A 22,345-nucleotide genomic window follows, 5' to 3' on the forward strand; every position below is an offset into this window, starting at 1 on the left:
TTTTTGATGATACTACATTCCCACCACATATGATAAGAGGTTCCCTTATTTTTACATCTCCAACAGTTATTTGATTCTGTTCTATACATTTTGGCCAGCTTAATCGGTGTTATATACCATCTATACATCATTTTCATGTAATTCTCTTTCAATAAAAATACAGTCTGTGAATTTCATATTTACTTTCCAAAGTTTTTCTCATTCTTCAAATTGTATATTATGCCCTCATCTTGTGCCCACTTAATCATTACTGACTTAACTTCTTCCTCCTTCATTTCCCATTCCAATAACAAAATTTGAGCTTTCTTAAAAAACATAATTTGAAATTACCATCTATTATGTCTCTTTGGAATCTAGAAATTGTATAAGCAAACCCTTTCTTATTATCTTCCTTAAAGATTTCATTTACCTGTCTATGTTGTAGCCAGCTTTGAAGGTATTCCTTCAACTCCTCATAATCCTTCAATTTTAGCTTTCCTTCCTGTTCAGTTAATAGATCTCTATATGTTGGCCATGTTTCTTTCTTTGTTGTCATTTTAAATGATAGTGCTTCAATAGGCGATAACCACCATGGAGTCTTTTCTTCTAATGAGTCTTTATATTTTTCCCAAACTTTTATTAAAGATTGTCTTATTATATGATTGTGAAATCCTTTATGTACTTTGGCTTTTCCATACCACAAATATGCATGCCTGCCAAATCTGTTAATATGTCCCTCCAGTTCTATTGCCGTCTCTTTCTCCAATTTGATCCAATCCCGAATCCAAGTAAGGCATGCTGCTTCATAATAAATTCTGAAATCTGGAAGGGAAAAGCCCCCTCTTTCTTTTACATCTGTAAGTATTTTCTGTTTTATTCTTGGTCTTTCCCCCCTCCACATAAATTTTGAAATATCTTTTTGCCGTTTTTTGAAGCAGATGCTTTTACTTTTTACTGGTATTGTTTGAAAGAGGAACAACATTTTTTTGCAATGCATTCATTTTAATTGCTGCAATTCTTCCTAAAAAAGAAAGAGTCATCCTACTCCAAATTTCTAGATTCCTTTTCATTTCATTCCACATTTTTTCATAGTTTTCTTTATATATATTGAGATTCCTGTTTGTTAACCATATTCCTAAATACTTTACTTTTTTATGGCTTTCTATATCTTAACTCTGGGAGAGTTCCATCTTTTCTGATTCTCTAAGATTTTTGACTAATAATTTAGTTTTGTTTTTATTCAGTTTAAACCCTGCCACTTGTCCATACTTTTGGATTTTTTCTATCACTTTAGGGAGAGGGTGGCACTGTGGGTTAAACTACAGAGCCTAGGACATGCCAATCAGAAGGTCGCGGTTCGACTCCCCGCGACGGGGTGAGCTCCCGTTGCTGGGTCCCTGCTCCTGCCAACCTAGCAATTCGAAAGCATGTCAAAGTGCAAGTAGATAAATAGGTACTGCTCTGGCCGAGAAGGTAAACGGCAATTCCGTGCGCTGCTCTGGTTTGCCAGAAGCGGCTTAATCATGCTGGCCACATGACCCAGAAGCTGTACGCCGGCTCCCTCCGCTAATAAAGCCAGATGAGCGCCGCAACCCCAGAGTCAGTCACGACTGGACCTAATGGTCAGGGGTCCCTTTACCTTTACAGTGGTACCTCGGGTTACATACGCTTCAGGTTACAGACTTCGCTAACCCATAAATATTACTTCAGGTTAAGAATTTTACTTCAGGATGAGAACAGAAATCGTGGTCCGGCAGCGCGGCGGCGGAAGGCCCCATTAGCTAAAGTGGTGCTTCAGGTTAAGAACAGTTTCAGGTTAAGAACGGACCTCCGGAACGAATTAAGTACTTAACCCGAGGTACCACTGTAGTGTAATTACCAAATCATCTGCAGATGATTTGCCTATCCCACTTTCAATACTATTTGTGCCTGAAAACTTTCAGGGCAGTCATACTCCTTAGTTTCCAATCAGTACATGTCCTGCAACTTCTTGCTGAAACCCTGTAACATGTTGTAGCACCAATGTTCTGGTTCCAGATTATAATGCTGAACCCTTGTCAGTCTATTCCCCCCCCCCCTTGTTTCCTGCCTTAGTGACCATCAAGCCAAAATCCAATTCAAGATGCACTTGTCCAAATAATCAATGAAACAAGCTTTTACAATGTCAGGATAGCAGTGTTAAGTGTTGGTACTGATATTTTTCCTGCACATGTTTTGGTTTTTAAAAATAATAATAATTGAATTAAGTATTTATCTGAAGCGATGGCCCAATTAAGTGCTCGGAAGTTTTCTCTGCAGCCTTTTAGTTTCTGTATAAATTAAGCTTTGGTAATGACATTAACAATCCACAGGGAATCTGACACATTCAGAAATGTCCTCAGGTAACCAATTATTGAATCCTCGGGGTCCTTCATTCATAATTGCTTAGGGTTACAATCACCGAGGCTATGGAACAGCAGGGGGAAAGCGTTAAACTTGGGCCCTTGCGCTGGCACCTTGTTAAGGCGCAACTTAAAGAAAAGTTAAGAAAAAAATCTTCCCAGGAGCTGTCAGGTCTCGTAATGTTCACTTTGCCAGACCTTGGGGGTTGGGAACCATTTTTCTCAGGGCGCATGGAGGTGGAGAAGTCTTTTGGCATCCGACTTCCACTGCAAATCATGCTCTATAGGCTAAAATAAAGTAACAGACAAGCAGGACGCAAAACTTGACCAGCGCACATTTCTTCAAACCCGCCGACACAATGAATTCTGCTTTTACCCAAATGTGGACGTGCTTGATGAGGGCCAAGGACAAGCTTACAGATTGTGTGGTGATGTGGCCCCCATTTTGCAATACATCCCCCTCCTGTCTGTAACTAGGGATGGACACATTTGTCAATGTTGACTTCTCGTTTTTTCCCATCTCAAGCTCAAGTTTGCACCCTTAATAGAATGCATTGCTGCATATTATTGTATGCACTGTAATGCACACTTTCCCCTTGCGTACATGCATTTGTACAAACAAACAGAATTTGAAGAAGGGCAGATTTTGAACTTTGGCTGCATATTGTTTGAAGAACAACATGTGTGTTAACTATGTGCAAAAACAGAACTATGGTGAAGAAATAGTGTGATTGCTTCACTGTGTGTCAGACTTTGCAACTCGGGGCCAAATTAGAAGTGACGTTAGTTTGGTGAATGTAGTGAGCGTGCACTTTAAAAAAATATGTAAAAAAAATATGGAGGAAATCTGGTTCACCACAACTTGCTTACTTCATCCAGGCAGAATCAGAAATCCTCTACACATCTGCCATGCCTCAGCTTGCAAGAGAGAGGAATACCAACTTTTACTTAAACTGGCAAACATTCAGCTCAAGGGTAATGACTTTTGTGCCCCTGTTTCTGCAGAAAATCGAACAGAACCAGGCTACAGAAGAATCTGGCACCAGAATCCATTTGATTCCGGGGAAACCTGGGTTCAAGTTTTGGTTTTGCCGTGAAACTCTCTCAACCTAACCTACCTCTCAGAGTTTTTTTGGGGGATAAAATGGACTAGCCCCCATTACACTTCCTTGAATTTCTTTGAAGACGGGCAGGAATGTAAATGTAAAATATATATTTTGATGGGCAGTCTGGTATAAAACTGATATAGTACTCTCTGGTTAAAGTGATGTCTGGTGTTGTTGTTTTTAAAAAATGTAGGTAGCTCTCAGAAGATGTACTTTAGATTTTAGTCTGTAAGAGGCCCCAGGTTCCGATGCAAGACTTAAACCTCCAGGGTATTTGGGGCAGACTTATATGACAAAACATGTCCTTAATGAACCTTAATCCTATTAATAGGATTGTCAGGGTAGATTTGTCATTGAAAAGATGTTTTCATCCATGAGTCCTATGGCTTGCTCATAAGTGGAACTCTATTGCTGGAATGCTAAAGGGGCACTGAAAGTCACTTAGCGCAGGATTTGATATATATAGGGACTCACCCCGCTAAATGTTCTCCTGGGTCTACATGGCTGTTTTGCAAGCAAATGTGTGTACATCAGGTGTATGCCCAACCTCTGCAGTCCATGAACAATGGTCATAATGACTAGCAGCTATCAATCACTGTATCCCCTACGAATTAAACTAATCCTATTTTAAAGTCATCCAAGACGGTGGCAAACACTACCTCTCGCTGGAGCATATTCCATAGTCTATGAACTGTGTGAAGAAGTACTTACTATTGCCAGTCTTGAATCAGCCAACATTCAGCTTCATTATAAAACAGGGAGGAAAAATCATCTATCTGCTCAGTTTGCCCATAGCTATTCCCAAGAAGGTTGGTGGTTTGAATCCCCGCGACGGGGTAAGCTCCTGTTGTTCGGTCCCTGCTCCTGCCAACCTAGCAGTTCAAAAGCACGTCAAAGTGCAAGTAGATAAATAGGTACCGCTCTGGCAGGAAGGTAAACGGTGTTTCCATGCGCTGCTCTGGTTCGCCAGAAGCAGCTTAGTTATGCTGGCCACATGACAAATGCCGGCTCCCTCGGCCAGTAAAGCGAGATGAGCAGCGCAACCCCAGAGTTGTCTGCAACTGGACTTAATGGTCAGGGGTCCCTTTACCTTTACCTTTTTATGCCCAAGACTGCCTCTGCAGGTGGGCTGGGGCTGGGTAACTTGAATACTTTGGTTCAAGTCCGACCCTCCAGAGAAGAGAAGAAGAAGAGTTTGGATTTGATATCCCGCCTTTCACTCCCCTTCAGGAGTCTCAAAGCGGCTAACAATCTCCTTTCCCTTCCTCCCCCACAACTAACACTCTGTGAGGTGAGTGAGGCTGAGAGACTTCAGAGAAGTATGACTAGCCCAAGGTCACCCAGCAGCTGCATGTGGAGGAGCGGGGAAGCGAACCCGGTTCACCAGATTACGAGTCCACCGCTCTTAACCACTGCACCACACTGGCAGGAGAAAACAAGCTTGTTCCCTCTTCCGTGTGACAGCCCTTGAGCTATTTGATGATGGATATCATATCTCCTCTCAGTCTCCTCTTTCCCAGGCTAATCATACCCAGCTTCTGCAAACGTTCTTTGTAAGGCTAGGATTCCAAACCCTTGATCACCTTGGTCACCCTCTTCTGCCCGCATCCGAACTTGTCAATATCCTTCTTAAATTGTGGAGCCCAAGTCAGAATAGAGTGGGACTATTACTCAAGGCCATCTTAAGCATATCCAGCGCAGTGGTTCAAAGACGGGGCACAGCTGGCGGGCATGCAGGGAAAGGGGAGGCCGCCGGCAAAACCGCGCAGCTCCCCCACTTGCTGGGGCGCCCCTGAGAGGCCAGCGCCCTGGCGCAACGCACCAGTAAGCCCAATACAAAAGACGGCTCTGCTATTACTTCCCTTGACCAGGACACTAGACTTCTGTTGATGCAGCCTAGAATAGCATTCGCTTCTTTTTGCTGCTGCATCACACCGTTGACTCATGTTAAGCTTGTGGTCTACTAAGACCCCTAGATCCTTTTCACAGGTATAACACTGTGAACTGCAGAATGAAGGCACTGAGGCACAGGCAGCTCTTTGTTGCAGTGCAATGTGGTTGAGATTCCTGCATTGCAGGGGGTTGGCTCTCGGTTTCTCTTCCAACTCTACAGTTCTGTGTGGTGAGGAAGGCCCTGGGCAACCTGAAAAACATGAGGGCAATGTTCCTTGAACAGAGGGCCAGGACTCATCAGTGGGCCTTGGGCCATTTTCAGATGGGTATTAGTACCACAGTCTGACCAGTGACCGCTCACCAACCCCTTGGCCTTGTTATAGGCGTTGGTTAGACCAATGTGGTTGAGAGGCACCAATGTCCCAAGGCTGAGGAGGGAAGGAAGTTCTCCCTCCTCTGAGGGGAAAGGGGCAAAGGAGGTGCTGAAGGAAATGGGATAGAAGGAGGGGGAAGTGTTATAAGACAAAGAAGCGAATGTAAAAGAAAAGGGCAGTGGTTGTGGTATTGGTGTTGGGAGTAGTGTACAAGCTGAGTGAGAATGGGATAAGAAAATACAGGAGATGGGTATTAGTACTTTGAAAGGCTTGTAGGTGTAAGGAAGAGCATCAGGATCAGTAAAAAAAAATCGCGGAATCAAATAAAATGGGGAGGCAGAATCACAATGCCTCCTTAGCACAAGGAAAGTGGCGCTATTGAACTCCTTGCCACATGCAAAATGCTCTGGCACAGAACAATTTTCACAGGTGGGTTAGGTATTGGTAGAGAAGGATGTAATTGTCAGCAAATTATGCCAAACTCTGCCTCCTTCTGTCACCATTTCATGACTGGTGGACCCAAGTAATTTCCAGGCATCTTGTGGGCTCTGGGGATAGGAGGTTTGAGAACCCCTGACGGAGGGGATCACAGATTTCCCTTTTGGTGAAGGTCGGGGGTGAAATAACTGGATGTGGGTCTACTTAGGGCTCGTCAGAAAAGAGATATGAGACTTTATACAGGCCCAAGAGGATTTCATTTCTTACTGAATCTATTTAATTGACCTATATGTGTTATCCAGGCCAGCATAATGAATGGTTAGGCAAGAAAAGCAGTTCAGTACCTGCAGTGCCACCTGGTGGTGGAGGATAATTTATTTACCACCCATAATCATGTAGAAAAATCTTTTGCTGAAAAGGTCTGAACAGCAGCCATTTACATTTGTTTGGATGCATGAATTGCTACTTGTTTGTTTGTATTATTTATGGATCATCTTCCAATGGAAACTTGCTCAAGGAAGGGGAACTGACATTCTTTTATCCTCATCTGTTTTGGTTTGTTTGGTTAGTTATATTGATAAGCCCCATAAAGCAACACAATTCATTAGAAACACGTAACAAACCACTAAAAAGTAAAATTACTGACAGCAGCAGCAGCAGCAGCAACAACAACAGTAATCAGGTCCTTCCTCGTCTAACTGCCTACTGAAAAAGCTACATCTTTAATTGAAGGCCCAAACCACATTCCTTGTGCTGAGAAGGCAGCACAGGCCGGTCAATATGGTTCTGACAACTGTTCTTTTAAAAAACATATTGTGGTCGAGATGCATGACAAAAAGAGCTAAGGGCTACAGAAAGAGGACGGGTAATAGTGTTGTTCAGTCACAGAAAGACATTCAAAATAGGATGCCAGGGAGCTAGGGGAGTGGGGTAGGGAGAAATTTGATTCGGTTCATATTTAAAGGTGAATCTACCTGATTTCCAGTTTATGGAACAATATGCAAACTGCCATCCCTTAAATTCTTACGTTTCCGAATTTTGCAGTGCCAAATGATGTGTACAAAAATGCATAAACAAGAGCAAATTGTGCATTGAAATGCATATGCTAGTGAAAATGACATATAAGGATGTGTTATTCAGGGGGAAGCGCTTTACTTGGACAAAATTGTATCTTGGACAAAATTGCATGCAAAAATGTTTATATTAGGAGAAATTCGCAGTCAAATGCTGATGAATTTTCATAATAACTTTTTTTAAAGGGGAGGGAAGGAAATTGTTGTGGAAATGTAGAAAACTGAACTCAAGAGTAGAAAAATGAGAGGCTGGGAGAAACTGAAATTGACAGATCTGCCCATCCCTAGATGCAACCCAGTCCTATGCAGGCTAATTCAGAAGTTTGTCTCAATGGGCTAACTCTAAAGTAAGTTTGCATAGGGCTTACTGTGTTTCCTATAGGATTGTTTCCTATATATCTACTGTAATGCCTTCTTGATGGGACCAGTCCTTTCTTCAGACAATGGCCATTTTGTTTAGATTTTTGCTGTGAGGGACCCAGGCTTTCTATGTACAGGATTTGTGTGTTTTTTAAAAAAACAAAAACACACAGTTCACCCATCAAAGATAAGCATTAATGCTTCATTAAATCTCCAGAACGAACGCTGACAGCAGCTAAAGGCCAACAGGAATAAGCATCAATGCTGTCAGCAGGAGGTGTTTCAGAATGTAAGATGGGATCGTGCATCTGAATAAAAGTAGGAGCAAATGAATGAATGAATGAATGAATGAGTGTGCACACAGTGCATGAATAGGCACAACCCTTCAGGAGCAGAATGGCTTGGCCAGCTACTTAACCAGTTATTTACTCACATATTAATTCTTGGTAGACAAAAGTCCAGCGCATTGTTCTGCTTTAGCATTTGCAAACCACAATATTCAGGAACGAGGGTGTCACCTGATACCTTGGTGTTTATAATGAAATAAATGAGGAAAGTGAATATGTATAGGCAACGGCATATACATAGCTAATTGCTTCATACAATAGATGGATCGGAGAATTGTAACAAGGTATACATCTGAATCCACATCTGGGTCTAGGACAGGGGTCTGCAACCTTTAAGACAAAAAGAGCCACTTGGACCCGTTTCCAAAGAAAAAACAACAACTGGGAGCTGCAAAACCATTGCGACATTTAAAACAAATATATCTCCGGAGCCGCGATCTGACAGCGGGCGGGAAGGTGACGTCGGGACGGTGCATGACAAACGCACGCACCGCCCCCATGCGACGTCACAGCCAGTACAGCGCCCGCCACAGTGAGGAGTGTCGGGGCGCACAATGCGCCTCCTCCCCTCACTAGTATCCGCCCCGGAGCCGCGGCAAAGGTGTAAAAGAGCCACATGCGGCTCCGGGGCCACGGGTTGCAGACCCCTGGTCTAGGAAGAAGAAGAAGAAGAAGAAGAAGAAGAAGAAGAAGAAGACTATTTATATCCTGCCCTTCTGAATGTGTTGCCCCAGCCACTCTGGGCAGCTTCCAACATAATGAAAATATAATTAAGCACTAAAAATTAACAAAATCCCTATACAGGGTTGCCTTCAGATGCCTTCTAAAGGTTGTTTAGTTACTTATCTCCTTGGTTAGGAGGTCACATAACTCCATACCCTCCAATATTTCTCCAATGAAAATAAGGGCATCCTAAGGAAAAGTGGGACATTCCAGGATCAAATCAGAAACTGGGATGGCGTCCATAAGTCCAGAACCGTCCCTGGAAAATAGAGACACTTGGAGGGCCTGTATTGCTATCAATGATTTGTTTTATATCACTGTGGACTGGCTTGATGAAACATGGTAATGGTAAAGGGACCCTGATCATTAGGTCCAGTCGTGGCCGACTCTGGGGTTGCAGCGCTCATCTGGCTTTATTGGCCAAGGGAGCCGGCGTACAGCTTCCGGGTCATGTGGCCAGCATGACTAAGCCGCTTCTGGCGAACCAGAGCAGCGCACGAAAATGCCGTTTACCTTCCCGCCGGAGCGGTACCTATTTATCTACTTGCACTTTGACGTGCTTTTGAACTGTTAGATTGGCAGGAGCAGGGACCGAGCAACGGGAGCTCACCCCGTCGCAGGGATTCGAACCGCCGACCTTCTGATCGGCAAGTCCTAGGCTCTGTGGTTTAACCCACAGCGCCACCCGTGTCCCGTTATAAAACAAGCAAACCAACCAACCTATGAGAGTAGATGGAGTTTCCTGCTCAGCACCTTTTCCAATTTTGGTGCGATTAGGGTAGAAGAATTCACAATACCAGCTGTGCTCTGTTTGTGACTTTTTTTGGGCATTTGGCTAGTAGCTACTGCTGACAGACGAACGCTAGACCAGAGGTATTGTTGTCCAAACCCAACAGGTCATTCCTTGCATTCTTGTACTCTGGAGTAACTGCCATGATTAACTGTGTCTTATGAGAATATAACCTCGTTTATATAGTGTGAAAGTATGTTCCTATCGAGCAGGTGGTGAAACAACGAATCTGTCAAATGGAAAGGGAGGTGACCCATTCCTGTTAGCTTTCTTAAGAGAGAACAGGTTCACTTTTGGCACACACAATAAAAGGCAATTGAGTAGGCCAGATTTTACATTTCTGGGTGATTTTATTGTTCATTATTTCACCCTTCTGACCGTAACAAAAAAGCATGTCGTCTGGCATGAATATGATGTAGTGGAAAAAAATATGTATGAATGGATAGTAAAGGCTGACTTGGAATGAAAGAGTTGGTCAGAAAAAGTGACTCATGGTGCTTCTAATTTAGCACTGTGGAGCCGGCGGCTTGGTAGGACTTAAAAGCGGCTGAGTTCAGAACGAGCCACTGCCATCTTACCACCATTCGTTAGACCTGGAGCTCAAGGGGGAAAGACATTTCAGTGGCAATTAAACTATACCTCCCCCCACTTTCAGCTTTCACTTGGCAAATGGCTGAACAGAGCAACTCCATGTCTCAGGGTCCTTATGGCTAATCGGTGTTCCTGTAACAGTCAGGACTCAAGGATTTGCTGCCAGGAAATCCTGGCTCGGTTCATGCCACATGTGACGGATTTCTCCCTCCACCCAGTTCTGCCAGTGGTTGACTCACTACAAATCCTTATCCTGAAGGTCTTGTTTATATCTGTAAGTTAAATGTAACAGTGTGCAGCGGCTCTGCATGCAATCCAAGTCACAAGTCAAATCAGGGTGCCTTGAGGTGTCATTGTTTTGAATGCCAAGGTTGAATCAGGATGTTAGCAAAGTGTTCCAGGTCAAGAGGAGAAACATCCTCTCGGCCTCCAAAGCCTCGTTTGCACACATGAAATGCTGCAGAGGTGTTTCCTATCCTCTATCTATCTATCTATCTAGGGGACGCGGGTGGCGCTGTGGGTAAAAGCCTCAGCGCCTAGGACTTGCCGATCATCAGGTCGGTGGTTCGAATCCCCGCGGCGGGGTGCGCTCCCGTCGTTCGGTCCCAGCGCCTGCCAACCTAGCAGTTCGAAAGCACCCCCAGGTGCAAGTAGATAAATAGGGACCGCTTACTAGCGGGGAGGTAAACGGCGTTCCGTGTGCTGCGCTGGCTCGCCAGAGCAGCGATGTCACGCTGGCCACGTGACCTGGAAGTGTCTCTGGACAGCGCTGACCCCCGGCCTCTTGAGTGAGATGGGCGCACAACCCCAGAGTCTGTCAAGACTGGCCCGTATGGGCAGGGGTACCTTTGTTGTTGTTGTTGTTTAGTCGTTTAGTCGTGTCCGACTCTTCGTGACCCCTTGGACCAGAGCACGCCAGGCACTCCTGTCTTCCACCGCCTCCCGCAGTTTGGTCAGGCTCATGTTTGTAGCTTCGAGAACACTATCCAACCATCTCATCCTCTGTCATCCCCTTCTCCTTGTGCCCTCCATCTTTCCCAACATCAGGGTCTTTTCCAGGGAGTCTTCTCTTCTCATGAGGTGGCCAAAGTATTGGAGCCTCAACTTCACGATCTGTCCTTCCAGTGAGCACTCAGGTCTGATTTCCTTAAGAATGGATGCGTTTGATCTTCTTGCAGTCCATGGGACTCTCAAGAGTCTCCTCCAGCACCATAATTCAAAAGCATCAATTCTTCGGCGATCAGCCTTCTTTATGGTCCAGCTCTCACTTCCATACATCACTACTGGGAAAACCATGGCTTTAACTATACGGACCTTTGTTGGTAAGGTGATGTCTCTACTTTTTAAGATGTTGTCTAGATTTGCCATCGCCTTTCTCCCAAGGAGCAGGCGTCTTTTAATTTCGTGACTGCTGTCACCATCTGCAGTGATCATGGAGCCCAAGAAAATAAAATCTCTCACTGCCTCCATTTCTTCTCCTTCTATTTGCCAGGAGGTGATGGGACCAGTGGCCATGATCTTCGTTTTTTTGATGTTGAGCTTCAGACCATATTTTGCGCTCTCCTCTTTCACCCTCATTAAAAGGTTCTTTAATTCCTCCTCACTTTCTGCCATCAAGGTTGTGTCATCTGCATATCTGAGGTTGTTGATATTTCTTCCGGCAATCTTAATTCCGGCTTGGGTTTCATCCAGCCCAGCCTTTCGCATGATGAATTCTCCATATAAGTTAAATAAGCAGGGGGACAATATACAGCCTTGTCGTACTCCTTTCCCAATTTTGAACCAATCAGTTGTTCCATATCCAGTTCTAACTGTAGCTTCTTGTCCCACATAGACATTTCTCAGGAGACAGATGAGGTGATCAGGCACTCCCATTTCTTTAAGAACTTGCCATAGTTTGCTGTGGTCAACACAGTCAAAGGCTTTTGCATAGTCAATGAAGCAGAAGTAGATGTCTTTCTGGAACTCTCTAGCTTTCTCCATAATCCAGCGCATGTTTGCAATTTGGTCTCTGGTTCCTCTGCCCCTTCTAAATCCAGCTTGCACTTCTGGGAGTTCTCGGTCCACATACTGCTTAAGCCTGCCTTGTAGAATTTTAAGCATAACCTTGCTAGCGTGTGAAATGAGTGCAATTGTGCGGTAGTTGGAGCATTCTTTGGCACTTCCCTTCTTTGGGATTGGGATGTAGACTGATCTTCTCCAATCTTCTGGCCACTGCTGAGTTTTCCAAATTTGCTGGCATATTGAGTGTAGCACCTTAACAGCATCATCTTTTAAAATTTTAAATAATTCAGCTGGAATATCATCACTTCCACTGGCCTTGTTATTAGCGATGCTTTCTAAGGCCCATTTGACTTCACTTTCCAGGATGTCTGGCTCAAGGTCAGCAACCACACTACCTGGGGTATATGAGACATCAATTTATTTCTGGTATAGTTCCTCTGTGTATTCTTGCCACCTCTTCTTGATGTCTTCTGCTTCTGTTAGGTCCTTTCCACTTTTGTCTTTTATTATGGAAATCTTTGTACAAAATGTTCCTTTCATATCTCCAATTTTCTTGAACAGATCTCTGGTTTTTCCCATTCTATTGTTTTCCTCTATTTCTTTGCATTGCTCGTTTAAGAAGGCCTTCTTGTCTCTCCTTGCTATTTTTTGGAAATCTGCATTCAATTTCCTGTATCTTTCACTATCTCCCTCGCATTTTGCTTGCCTTCTCTCCCCCGCTATTTGTAAGGCCTCGTTGGACAGCCACTTTGCTTTCTTGCATTTCCTTTTCATTGGGATGGTTTTAGTTGCTGCCTCTTGTATAATGTTACGAGCCTCCATCCATAGTTCTTCAGGCACTCTGTCCACCAAATCTAAATCCTTAAACCTGTTCCTCACTTCCACTGTGTATTCATAACGGATTTGACTTAGATTGTATCTTACCGGCCCAGTGGTTTTTCCTACTTTCTTCAGTTTAAGCTTGAATTTTGCTATAAGCTGATGATCTGAGCCACAGTCAGCTCCAGGTCTTGTTTTTGCTGACTGTATAGAGCTTCTCCATCTTTGGCTGCAGAGAATATAATCAATCTGATTTCGATGCTGCCCATCTGGTGATGTCCATGTGTAGAGTCGTCTCTTGTGTTGTTGGAAAAGTGTGTTTGTGATGACCAGCTTGTTCTCTTGACAGAACTCTATTAGCCTTTGCCCTGCTTCGTTTTGAACTCCAAGGCCAAACTTGCCAGTTGTTCCTTTTATCTCTTGACTCCCTACTTTAGCATTCCAATCCCCTATAATGAGAAGAACATCCTTCTTTGGTGTCACTTCTATAAGGTCTTGTAAGTCTTCATAAAATTGGTCAATTTCAGTTTCTTCAGCACCAGTAGTTGGTGCATAAACTTGGATTACTGTGATATTAAAAGGTCTGCCTTGGATTCGTATCGAGATCATTCTATCATTTTTGAGATTGCATCCCAGTACAGCTTTTGCCACTCTTTTGTTGACTATGAGGGCCACTCCATTTCTTTTACGGGTTTCTTGTCCACAGTAGTAGATATGATAGTCATCCGAACTGAATTCGCCCATTCCCGTCCATTTTAGTTCACTGATGCCCAAGATGTCAATATTTATTCTTGCCATCTCATTTTTGACCACATCCAACTTACCCAGGTTCATGGTTCTTACATTCCAGGTTCCTATGCAATATTTTTCTTTACAGCATTGGACTTTCCTTTCGCTTCCATGCATATCCGCAACTGAGCGTCCTTTCGGCTTTGGCCCAGCCGCTTCATCAGCTCTGGATCTACTTGTACTTGTCCTCCACTCTTCCCCAGTAGCATGTTGGACACCTTCCGACCTGAGGGGCTCATCTTCCAGCGTCATAACTTTTATATGCCTGTTGTCTTTGTCCATGGAGTTTTCTTGGCAGGGATACTGGAGTGGTTTGCCAGTTCCTGCTCCAGGTGGATCACGTTTGGTCAAAACTCTCCACTATGACCTGTCCATCTTGGGTGGCCCTGCACGGCATAGCTCATAGCTTCCTTTACCTTACCTTATCTATCATCTATCTATCTATCTACCTACCTACCTACCTACCTACCTACCGGTATCTATCTATCATCTATCTATCATCTATCTATCTATCATCTATCTATCATCTATCTATCTCTATATATATATCTATCTAATCTATCATCTGCGGTGGTACCTCGGTTCTTGAAGGTAATCCGTTCTGGAAGACTATTCAAGTTCCGAAACATTCGAAAACCAAGGCTCAAAGGGGTACCTGAAAATTCAGTTGAGAAAATTGAAAAACACGTAGAGGAAGCTGTCCGACTTCTGAGGCGCGTTCGAAAACAGAAGCATTTACTTCCAGGTTTTTAGCATTCGGGTTCTGAAATGTTTGTCAACGGAGACGTTCAAGAACCGAAGTACCAGTGTATCTATCTATCTAAAAGCAAAACTAAGCTGACCGTAAGGGGAATGGCCTGTTGCTGTTTGAGTGAGGAGCGGGAGAGAGAGAGAAAGAGAGAGCAGGGCAGGAAGATGGATAGCTCTTAGCTTTTAATCAGAGGGAATTATTTTGCCAGGGCTCTCCAATCACTGTGCATTAGGGGAGGGACCTTGATGGAAAAACATTTTGCTTCATGTCTGCTTGTTGCTCTCTAGTAAGTTCTGTCTCTCTGGAGCATGGCTGCTTGGAAACTTATGGTGAACCAGGTGTTGTCCCTTTTCTCACAGTCTCTCATCACTTTCCATTTTTATTACCAACAAATCCGTTTTATTTTCATGCCGTTTTTTCTTATTGCTCTTTTTCATTTTGTTTGTGCCATTTTTGTGTGTGTGTTGAAGAGTATTTGCCATAGCTTGAGCAAGGAAAGAGGCAATTGACTGAAGATGCATTGCCCAGGGCTGCAGCTGAAATTTTTTAGATTCTAGATCCCCCTCCTTAGATGGTGATGTCTGTTATTTTTATTACTTGAAAATGTGGTAAGCTAACATGGCTACACCAGAAGGTGCTCCCAATCATTATGATCAGGGATGCCAACTTGAATAAAATATGGGGGGGGAGCCCCATCTTATATTATGATCACAATACATGGGGCAAACATGTCGTTTGAATGGTAATCCCCATCAAATATTTTACGGGAGGGGGGGGGGGCTGAAGGGATCTCGCCCCTAGAAGTTGGCTCCTATGATTATAATGACAGGGGCACTGTGTTGGGATTCGCAGGATACTGGATAAGTCTGCAGGCTTCAACAGGATGATGCAATACTCTGCTGGGTCAGAGTGACTCAGCAGGAGTGTGATTAGTGTGATTGGCTATCACCTGTTTTAAAAGGAAAGCCTGTTTAACAGTGGGTGTGGTGGTTGTGCTGTAGTGTGGTGGTGCTGTGGTGGAGAGTATTCGTTTGTAAGTACTCTGTATGGACTGTTTCTTTTGTAAATGCCTGTATATAGCTCACATTAAAAAGGACTGCACTGGAAAAACCTGGAACTCTTAGTGTCTCGCTGAAAGCGCCGCGTGGAACACACTGGACTTCTGCCCCCAAACTCTACCCTGCCCCGACAGCAGAATTAGCAAATTTGTTGTGCAGAAAAAAGCGTTGCATGACATGGCAGGAGAAGTCCTGCACACTCTGAACGGGGCTGAATATTTGTTTTTGGAACTGCAGCAATGGCTGCATTGCTAACTGGGCATAGAAATATTATAACATTTTTTTGTGAAATATAAGAATCCAAAAATCCTTGTCCTTCTTCCTTGTTGGCACCTGTCCGTCTTGAGAGACAATGGAAGGGTGTACCATTGGTCAAACTGTTGGAGAACTACAGAGCCTGCCATGGCTGTGGAGACCGTACAAGAGAGACATGTTTTATTGCAGCTGGGGCAGTTGAAGGACTCCAGGTTTGCTGTTAGCATGGCGTTTCCTCTCTCAGCAGTCATTCCTCCTCTGGTCACTGCTGCAGATATGCAGCCTATCTGTCTCCAGGCACTGTGGTCATTTGCTAGGGATTTGAACACAGAACCAGACACAATGAGAAAACAGGAGATAAAAGAGTTATAGCAATTGCTATCCCCCCCCCCCGTCTGAACTTACAAGCATTACAGGAAGTTTTTATTGGCACACGATTTAGATTTGACTTGATGGGATAATTTAAATTTAAGTTCTCCCTGCAGAACATGCTCATCACTTCTTCTACTTATATTCCTTTCCTGTTCCCTTTCCCTCCTTGCTCAGAGCGAATTAGATGAGAATCAGATCCAGATGGCTGGGGACGACGTGGGCTTGCCGGAAGACCTCCAGAAAATGGTGGCGGAAGATCAAGTAGAGGAAGAAGACAAGGATTCTATACTCGGGCAACTTCAGAACATCCCAAACATGGACATGGATCAAATCAAAGAAAAGGCCCAGGCCACCTTCACTGATATTAAACAGGCAGCTGGGGAGAAGTGTTCTGTAATGTAAATAGAGACATTTGCAAGATCTGTATACAAATACCCCATAGAAATGGAAGGCTGTGGCTGCGGCTGCTACTCATTCTCTACCCCTCCACGAGGAAAGATGTGTGTGTGTGTGTGTGTGTGTGTGTGTGTGTGTGTGTGTCCCAAAAAAGAAAAAATCTAGTAATTAATAAGGGTATGTGTGCTGACGTATGATGGTGGAGGCAGAAGGACCCCAACGCCGCAGGTAAATATCCAAACCTAAAGCAGCAATTGCAAATACACTTGCTCACATAGGTCCCTGCCAACGCCCATCATGGTGTCAGGTTCTGAATTACGTGGCAAGAGTCACTTGCGAATGGGAGTATTCTCAATTATTTTGCTTTGCAGGATTGAAGAGAAGTGCAGTAGTTCACACCTTGGGTTATTAGAACAGACTTTCCTAGATAAAAAAATATTAGAGTTGGGGTGTTTCTATTCTACACGAGGACTTTGCTGAGCGGAAGATATTCCTTTTATTTCCAGTGGGGGCAGTGATGTCATAGAGTAGGGTTGCTGTTCCATCTGCCCCATCCCAGCATGCACCAAGTGGGTACACCACAGAGACAGGAAAAGGTAAAGAGTGATCCTCACATGCACACTCCTTGGCTCTGCTTGCAAAGCAAGTCTTTGTACAGAGAGCAGGAGTGTCCATAGAGATCGGGAAAAGTAAAGTGTGATACTCGCGCACACACTTCCTGGTTCTATTTGCAAAAACCCAGACATTTTGCTGATTTTTAAAAAAGTTTCCTGGATGGTGATTTTGCCCTTGGAATCCCGGACATGTCTAGGAAAAACCGGACATATGGCAACCTTATAGTAGAGTAAAAGCAGAATATGTTTAAGATAAAACCTACTTACAACTTCCAAACCTCCTCTCACCCTATTTATAATGTAGATTTTATATTTGCTTGAAAGCAGAGAACCTTTCTTTAAAAAAGAAAAGAAAAAAGTCTCCAGTGTTGTTGTTTTTCAGAACATTACCTCTTTTATCACTGCCACTTTAATACAGGACATATTATTTAACCAACTCAGAATGCATCGAATCACAGAACTACTAAAGGTTTTTCTGACACCTACAACTTTCAGCCAAATGACTATAACTTCGCTAAGGTTTATTATGGGGCTGCTATCTTTTTCTTTCCACCCCCTGTGCTTTTAAGAGCAGCCCAGTGCAGAGAAGGTTTTCTCATCTATTACTCTTAATAATAAAAAAGTTTAAGCCCTAACGGAGCTGCTGTATTGCTGAATGAGCTCTCCAACTTTGGAGTTCCCCCCGATATTGAGTTTTCCACTTCTTGCATGAATGTTTACACGTACCCAGAAGGCTTAATAGAATTATGTCAGGTGTTAGCATACAAAATGAAATATTAAGGCCGCATCCAAATTTCCAGGAGCGCTTTCTGAATAGTGATTGGCCCAAGACCATACAGGGAAATTTGCAGCTGAGTGGAGATTTGAACTTGGCTCCGCCTCCATAATCCAGCAATCTAACCTAGCCTTCCACAATCTAGTTTGTTTTGAACTACAACTCCCATCAGCCCCAGCAAGCATGGCCATTGCTGTCCAAAGCAACAAGATGGCACTAGGCTGTGGGAAGGCTGATCTAACCACTGGATTCACACTGCCTCTCAATAAATGGCACGGCCAGACTCAAACGCATTTTTGTTCACATTACTTGCACTGGAAAATTCAGGGAAGTGCAAATTCCCAAGGATGCCTTGCTTTGGTTGTGCATATCGTTTTGGAAAATGCAAATTAGGAATGTCACATTTAAATGTGAACTGAGCCGAATCTCTCCCCCATTCCTAGCCACCTCTTCCTTCTAATATGTTTCCTCAGATTTTTGACTTAGTTTTGCTGGCTGCACTAGTATTAAGAGTGTGGGGGCAGGGTAACTCCCATCTGAAAGCAGCCTCTGTATGGGCAAAAAGCTCTGTGGCTCTTTTTCATATTGCAACTCCAGACACAGAGATTACTTGTTTCTAAGTACAGGGAAAATATACGGTACTTCTACATTTGACCCATGTGCAGATTTTCCATACTGTATCTCTTCTGCCAGAATAATATTTCTGATGTTCCTTATACTGGGTATGGGAGGGGGAAATGTAGTTATTAAACTTTTTCTTCCTACCAACTGCTTTGGGACATTTTGTTGTTATTATTGATTAAATGTACACTGTTTCCCTAATGCAATTATAGTATTGCATGCCTCTCCAGTCTCCACCTGGTGTGAGATCCCAGGGTTCCAGGCGCTTACCCAGGATTCGAGTTTCCTTTTGGAAATGAGGCACAGCAGAGACTGTGGTGTCTTTATGATATATGGTTTATTTGCACATATCTACAACCTGAGTTTGCAATGGAGGGGTCCACAACATCAACACCCCAAATGGATCTTGTTTTTCCCTTAGCTGCAGCCTTGGAGTTGAACAGAGATCTGACATTGCACACACATACCCTTCCCAAACCTTCCCAAAAAGAGGAGAACAATTGTTTGCAGAAGGTCATAGTTCAGAGGCTGCAGAGGGGAGAAGCTGGGAAATATTGGGAGGGCAGCAGGGAGAAGCAGGGCAGAGACAGCTGACAGACTCAGTGTCTTTAGAAAGAATTCCTGACCACCACCCCCCAGGGCCAGGCGTGCATTGAGAGTAGTAGAACAGAAAGCTCAAAGGCAGAAAGCACAGATCAGCTGACACAGGGATGGTGTATAATAGGAGAGACAGAGGGGGTGGGACTTTAATTGGAGCAACGCCATTATCTAAGAGATGGCATCATCCGTCTCTGTGAATATTGAATAAAATGCCATGGTAAGAACATCTTGTTTTCCCAATTCCCATTTCTGGCTGCCAGCTGTGAGGAGGATCAGATTCCCTGAAGCCTGGCACTCTCTCTCCCTGCTTGGCGCTTTTCTTCTAGGTCATATCACACCCACTTTCAGCTCTAAACTCTGGCTATTGTCCTTCTCACTGTCTTCAAGTTGTGTAAGAAGCCCCACCCATTTGCCATCTCACACAGAGCCCCCTTTCCTTTGTTTTCTTTATGGCCCAACACCCAGGCGATTACCTCATCATGAAACTAGCCTGGCTTATATTTTAACACTTGCAGGATCCAGGGATCAGAAGGCTTGATTAGGTTTTAACACCTGTTGGACCCGGGGATTAGAGAGGCCTAGCACCCACAAAGACATAACAATATACTCTGTATTCTCAAGTCACTAGGGAAAGTTTGGGCTAACAGTACATGTCTATTCAGAAGCTCAAGTCCCACTAACTTCAGCTGTATGCAACTGAATCCCTCCTGCAAAATCGTGACAAGTCCAGTTCCTTCCGCGTGCTGCTACTCAGCTTTTCAAGAAAACAACTTGCAAATGTTGAAAACGGCCGCTCCTCCAAATCAGGTGTAGGCTGCAGGGACGAGTGTGGGAAGGAGGGGGTAAGTTTATTTCACAAATCCAGCACGGTTCAGACATAAGCCTCTTTCAGAAGACCTTCAAGCCTTTCTAGTCTGGTGGAAGGAAGGACAAGTGACCTGCTTCAGAACATAAAAACCCTCCTAGATCAGACTCAGGAGACATCCAGTACAGTGGTACCTCGGGTTAAGTACTTAATTCATTCCGGAGGTCCGTACTTAAGCTGAAACTGTTCTTAACCTGAAGCACCACTTTAGCTAATGGGGCCTCCTGATGCCGCTGCGCTACCAGAGCCCGATTTCTGTTCTCATCCTGAAGCAAAGTTCTTAACCTGAAGCACTATTTCTGGCTTAGTGGAGTGTGTAACCTGAAGCGTATGTAAGCTGAGGTACCACTGTACAGAATCTTATTTGCCATGGTGGCCAACTCAGAATTCCTGTACTTGAGGGTGAATTATAGAATTGTAGAGTTTGAAGGCACCTTGGGGATCATCTGGTCCAAACCCCTGAAATGCAGGAATCTCAACTAAACCATCCAAGACCAATGCTAAAAAAACATCCAAAGAAAGGAATCCACAACCTCGAAAAGGAGTCCATTCCACTGTCGGACAGCTCTTACTGTCAGAAAGTTCTTTAGTCATAATGTCCTTGCTTGTAACTTGAAGTCATCGGTTTGGGTACTAGCCTCCGGAACAGGAGAAGACAAGCTTGCTCCATCTTCCATGCAGTTTAACCCATAGCTACCTCTTCCTTTGTTGAGCTTATCTGGTGAGTTTCTCTTTGATAAATGCTTATTTATGCGGGTTAAACCACAGAGCCTAGGACTTGCCGATCAGAAGGTCAGCGGTTCGAATCCCCGCAACGGGGTGAGCTCCCATTGCTCGGTCCCTGCTCCTGCCAACCTAGCAGTTCGAAAGCACAAAGTGCAAGTAGATAAATAGGTACCGCTCCAGCGGGAAGGTAAACGGCATTTCCGTGTGCTGCTCTGGTTCGCCAGAAGCCGCTTAGTCATGCTGGCCACATGACCCGGAAGCTGTACACCGGCTCCCTCAGCCAATAAAGCGAGATGAGCGCCGCAACCCCAGAGTCGGCCCCGACTGGACCTAATGGTCCCTTTACCTTTACCTTATTTGTTTGTCATGCAGAGGACTGGCAAATAGCACCCCCTGGACATGATGTCGTTGTCCCTTCTGTGAACAGAGTGGTGGCACTTCATCCCTGCTCAACTACGCCATTGGGTACATGTCTGAAATTCACATGAGAACCCGACGCCACTTGATTCCTGTCCGCATTGGGCAGTGGTCCCCCCCTCCCCCCCGTTGTGCACACAGCCAAGTAGATTTATTATAATAGGTAGCATCATGCTATAATTATCCCTGAAACTCTTTTATTAAAGAAGCAGGACCTGCTAATCTACAAGGTGCCTGGAAGAGTTTCTGATTATCGACTAATCCTTACTAATCCCTTACAAATCTTATCATTCACCTCATGGCAGCACCGGGCAATATTTTCCCATGAAAATGAAGTTGTGGGTATGGACCTTTTGCAGAGAGAGGGAAACAGAGAGAGCACATAGGGAAAAAACCTTCTTTTTCAACAATACCATAACAACGCAGGTGGAGAAGCTTTTTCCAGAGGGCCACATTTCTTCCAGGGCAATCTTCTAGGGGCCAGCATGCCAATGCTGGGTGGGTCTGATGAGAGTTGTCTCCTAGAAGACTTGGAGGGCACCAGCAGAAGTGACAACTTGAATGAAATATTACAGGTGAGCCCAGGTGGGCCCTGCCGTGCATAATCGATCACATGACACAGTGCAAGCACACCATTGGAATGGCAATGCCCATCAACTTTGCAGGGACCCAGCCCCCTCAAATATTTTATTGCAGGGGCCAAAGCCCCCACGGGCACTGGGAGTCGGCTCCTGGGGGCACCAGGTTGGCAAAGGCTGCCCTGTCGTCTTAGGTCATCTTGAACATAAGAGAGTGCATTATGCCCAGTGAAGGTTGGTCAATTAGGGCCAATAGCAATGCCAATCTCAATCTGCCCTCAGGTAGACCCCACCTGCCTGCAACCAGTCGAGGGGCTGCCACTGCCTGCAACCTTCCTCCACCTTAGTCCCAGGAAAATTGAACTGGATACCTTCTACATGCAAAACAGGCACACCACCGTAGAGTAGGAGACTCTTAATCTCAGGGTCAAGGGTTTGAATCCCGCATAGGTGAAAGATTCCTGCACTACAAGGGGTTGAGCTAAATGAGCCACGTGACCCCTTCCAACTGTACAATTCTATTATTCCTATGACATCAGGGATGGGCAATTTGTAATATTATAAGGTTCCGTGTTCCATCGCCATTGGCTATCGACCACAGGTTCCACATCCTTACCCCAAATAACCAGGGGTGGCCCAGTCCATTTTGC

General features: G+C 44.4%; 1 protein-coding gene across 1 annotated transcript in view; it reads left to right on the top strand.

Moving 5' to 3' along the window:
• Positions 1-18,519, top strand: part of CPLX4 (complexin 4) — a 35,644-nt gene extending 17,125 nt beyond the window's left edge. The window contains exon 3 of the mRNA XM_077936451.1: positions 16,278-18,519. Within this exon, the coding sequence (XP_077792577.1) occupies positions 16,278-16,505 (228 nt within the window). The 3' untranslated portion in view covers positions 16,506-18,519. The remainder of the gene's footprint in view (positions 1-16,277) is intronic.
• The last annotated feature ends 3,826 nt before the right edge of the window (positions 18,520-22,345 follow it).

This window comes from Podarcis muralis, chromosome 11, assembly GCF_964188315.1.
Source record: "Podarcis muralis chromosome 11, rPodMur119.hap1.1, whole genome shotgun sequence".
In the NCBI taxonomy this organism is placed as follows: Eukaryota; Metazoa; Chordata; class Lepidosauria; order Squamata; family Lacertidae; genus Podarcis; species Podarcis muralis.